This window comes from Mercurialis annua, linkage group LG1-X, assembly GCF_937616625.2.
Source record: "Mercurialis annua linkage group LG1-X, ddMerAnnu1.2, whole genome shotgun sequence".
NCBI classification, from domain to species: domain Eukaryota; kingdom Viridiplantae; phylum Streptophyta; class Magnoliopsida; order Malpighiales; family Euphorbiaceae; genus Mercurialis; species Mercurialis annua.
In genome coordinates this window covers 28,943,517-28,946,366 of record NC_065570.1, presented here as the reverse complement: position 1 = coordinate 28,946,366, position 2,850 = coordinate 28,943,517, and the positions used below count along the sequence as shown (strand labels likewise).

The 2,850-nt window shown below is 42.3% G+C and overlaps 1 protein-coding gene across 1 annotated transcript; it reads right to left on the bottom strand.

Annotated features, from left to right (window-relative positions):
- On the bottom strand, positions 1-1,524 carry LOC126667752 (uncharacterized). The gene is made up of 5 exons (XM_050360817.1): positions 1,396-1,524; positions 814-1,002; positions 480-620; positions 263-391; positions 1-210 (listed from the first exon to the last, which is right to left on the bottom strand). The coding sequence occupies exons 1-5, from the start codon at positions 1,522-1,524 to the stop codon at positions 1-3; spliced, it is 798 nt and encodes a 265-aa protein (XP_050216774.1).
- Positions 1,525-2,850: the final 1,326 nt, after the last annotated feature.

Here is a 2,850-nt window from a genome sequence, read left to right as displayed (position 1 = left end):
TCAAAGAACTTTCACCATTGGAATCTTCTTTGTCCGCAGTTGTCGTATTTGCATGTGAACGATTTGCAGGAGTTGTTCCTCATAGGTCAGTTCTTCACTAACGTCCACCACTTGCGGTTGGATTATTTGAGAGGGATCTGATATATATTTCCGAAGCATGGAAATACTGAAGACAGGATGAACTTGCGAAATCTCTGGTGGCAAGTCCAGCTTGTAGGCAACTGAGCCTATGCGTTCTATTATCTGATAAGGTCTGACATACCTCGGAGCCAATTTGCCATTCTTTCTGAAACGAATCACTCCTTTCATCGGTTATACTTTGAGGAATACATAGTCCCCGATTTGAAATGCAATGTCTTTCCTTTTGGGGTCCGTGTAGCTCTTCTGTCGACTGAAAGCAGTATACAGACGCTGCTTTATCAATGGTACGTTCTCGGACGTAATCTGGATGATCTCTGCTCCAGTTAATTTTTGTTCACCGACTTCATCCCAACAGATAGGGGATCAACACTTGCGTCCGTATAAGACTTCATAGGGAGCCATATCGATGCTCGAGTGATAGATGTTGTTGTTAGTAAACTCGACTGAAGATAGATAGGTATCCCAACTACCTCTGAAATCTAACACGCATAGTCCAAGCATGTCTTTTAATGTTTGAATCGTTCGCTCTGACTGTCCGTCCGTCTGAGGATGAAAAGAAATGCTAAAGTTTAATCGCATTCCTAACGCTTCTTGTAAGCTCTTTCCAAAGTGAGAGGTAAATAAAGAACCTCTTTCTGATACGATTCATACTGGTACTTCGTGTAGGCTCACGATCTTATCGATGTATTCCTGAGCTAATCTTGCCGCAGAATACGTCGTCTTGATAGGTATGAAGTGCGCCGACTTCGTCAAACGGTCCACAATTACCCAGATGGAGTCAAAACCCTTCTGCGTTTTAGGCAATCCGATTACGAAATCCATCATGATTTGTTCCCATTTCCATTCCAGAATAGGTAACGGCTGAAGAAATCCATAGGGTCACTGATGTTCCAACTTGACTTGCTGACAAGTCAGACATCTTGCTACAAACTCTGCGATATCTTTCTTCATTCCACTTCACCAATACGTCGTCTTGATGTCATGGTACGTCTTTGTGGAACCAGGATGAACACTACAAATCGTTCCATGCATCTCTTCCATAATCTTCTGTCTCAAGTCATCAATGTCTGTTACACATAATCGATTGCCATATTTCAAGATTCCGTTGACAATACTGAAATCTTGACTCTTCCCTTGCTGAACTTCCTCAATTAGATGCTTTAATTGAGGGTCGTCTTCTTGCAACTCTTTAATTCGGTCTATCAACGTCGATCGTATCGTTAGCTGAGCCATTAGGTTTCCAAGAGATGAAACCTCGAATCTAACTCCTTGACTGAACATCGTATGAATTTCTTTGACTAATGATCTCCGCCATGTTGTTGCAACATGCGCGAGACTTCCTGCTGACTTTCTGCTTAACGCATCCGCTACTACATTTGCCATGCCCGGATGGTATTGTATCGTACAATCGTAGTCTTTCAATAGCTCCATCCATCTCCGCTGTCTGAGATTCAATTCTCGCTGATCGAAAATGTACTTCAAGCTTTTGTGATCTGTAAATATCTCACACGTGGCGCCATACAAATAATGTCTCCAAATCTTAGCGCAAAAATCACAGCTGCAAGTTCTAAATCATGCGTCAGATAATTCGTTTCGTGCTTCTTAAGCTGTCGAGAGGCGTACGCGATCACTCGATCATGTTGCATTAGGAAACATCCTAATCCAACTCTTGACGCGTCACAATAAACTATGAATCCTTCTGTTCCTTCTGGTAGTGCTAGAACTTGTGTCGTTGTCAGACGCTCTTTCATTTTCAGAAAACTGAGTTCACACTGTTCCGCCCAGTTGAATTTAGCGTTCTTCTGAGTTTGCTTCGTCAAAGGTACATCGATTTTCGAAAAGTCCTGTATAAATCGTCAGTAATATCCCGCTAAACCGAGGAAACTTCAAACATCAGTAACTGAGTCAGGTCGTTTCCATTCTATCACAGCTTCGATCTTCTTTGGGCAACCTTAATGCCGATTTGTAATACCACATGACCCAAGAAAGGAACTTCCGTTAGCCAAAATTCACACTTAGAGAATTTGGCATAAAGCTGATGCCCTCTTAGCATCTGTAATACTATCCGCAGATGTTGTGCATGCTCCTCTTCCGTACGTGAATAGATCACAATGTCGTCGATGAACACGATCACGAACTGATCCAAGTACGGTTTCAATATCCTATTCATCAAATCCATAAATGCTGCTGGCGCATTGGTCAATCCGAATGACATAAAGAGAAACTCGTAATGTCCGTATCGAGTTTGAAAAGCAGTCTTCTGAATATCATCATCGCGAATCTTCAACTGATGATATCCTGATCTCATATCGATCTTGGAGAAGTATTTCGCTCCTTGTAACTGGTCGAACAAATCATCGATTCTAGGTAACAGATACTTGTTCTTGATCGTCACCTTGTTCAACTGTCGATAGTCGATGCGAAGTTGAAGCGATCAATCTTTCTTTTTTACGAACAGCACTGGTGCACCCCACGGGGATATACTTGGTCTGATGAAACCGCGATCAAACAACTCTTCTAGTTGATCTTTCAACTCCTCGAGCTCTGCAGGTTCCATACGATAAGGTGGTATTGATATTGGCTTCGTGCTTGGAGCCAAAACTAAATCTCGCGATCTTGAGGTAATCTAGGTAGTTCCTTTGGAAAAACGTCTGGATATTCCAACACAGCTGGTACATCGCTTACATTTACGGTCTTCTTTTCCACATC

What these genes read in the sequence shown, in the direction of transcription:
- LOC126667752 (XM_050360817.1), bottom strand. Translation starts at nt 1,524, where the DNA reads ATGGCAAATGTAGTAGCGGATGCGTTAAGCAGAAAGTCAGCAGGAAGT. An exon ending in GTCAAGGAGTTAGATTCGAG is followed by an intron (nt 1,003 to 1,395) that starts GTTTCATCTCTT and finishes GGATTTCTTCAG; the next exon opens with CCGTTACCTATTCTGGAATG. An exon ending in AGGAATACATCGATAAGATC is followed by an intron (nt 621 to 813) that starts GTGAGCCTACAC and finishes TATGCGTGTTAG; the next exon opens with ATTTCAGAGGTAGTTGGGAT.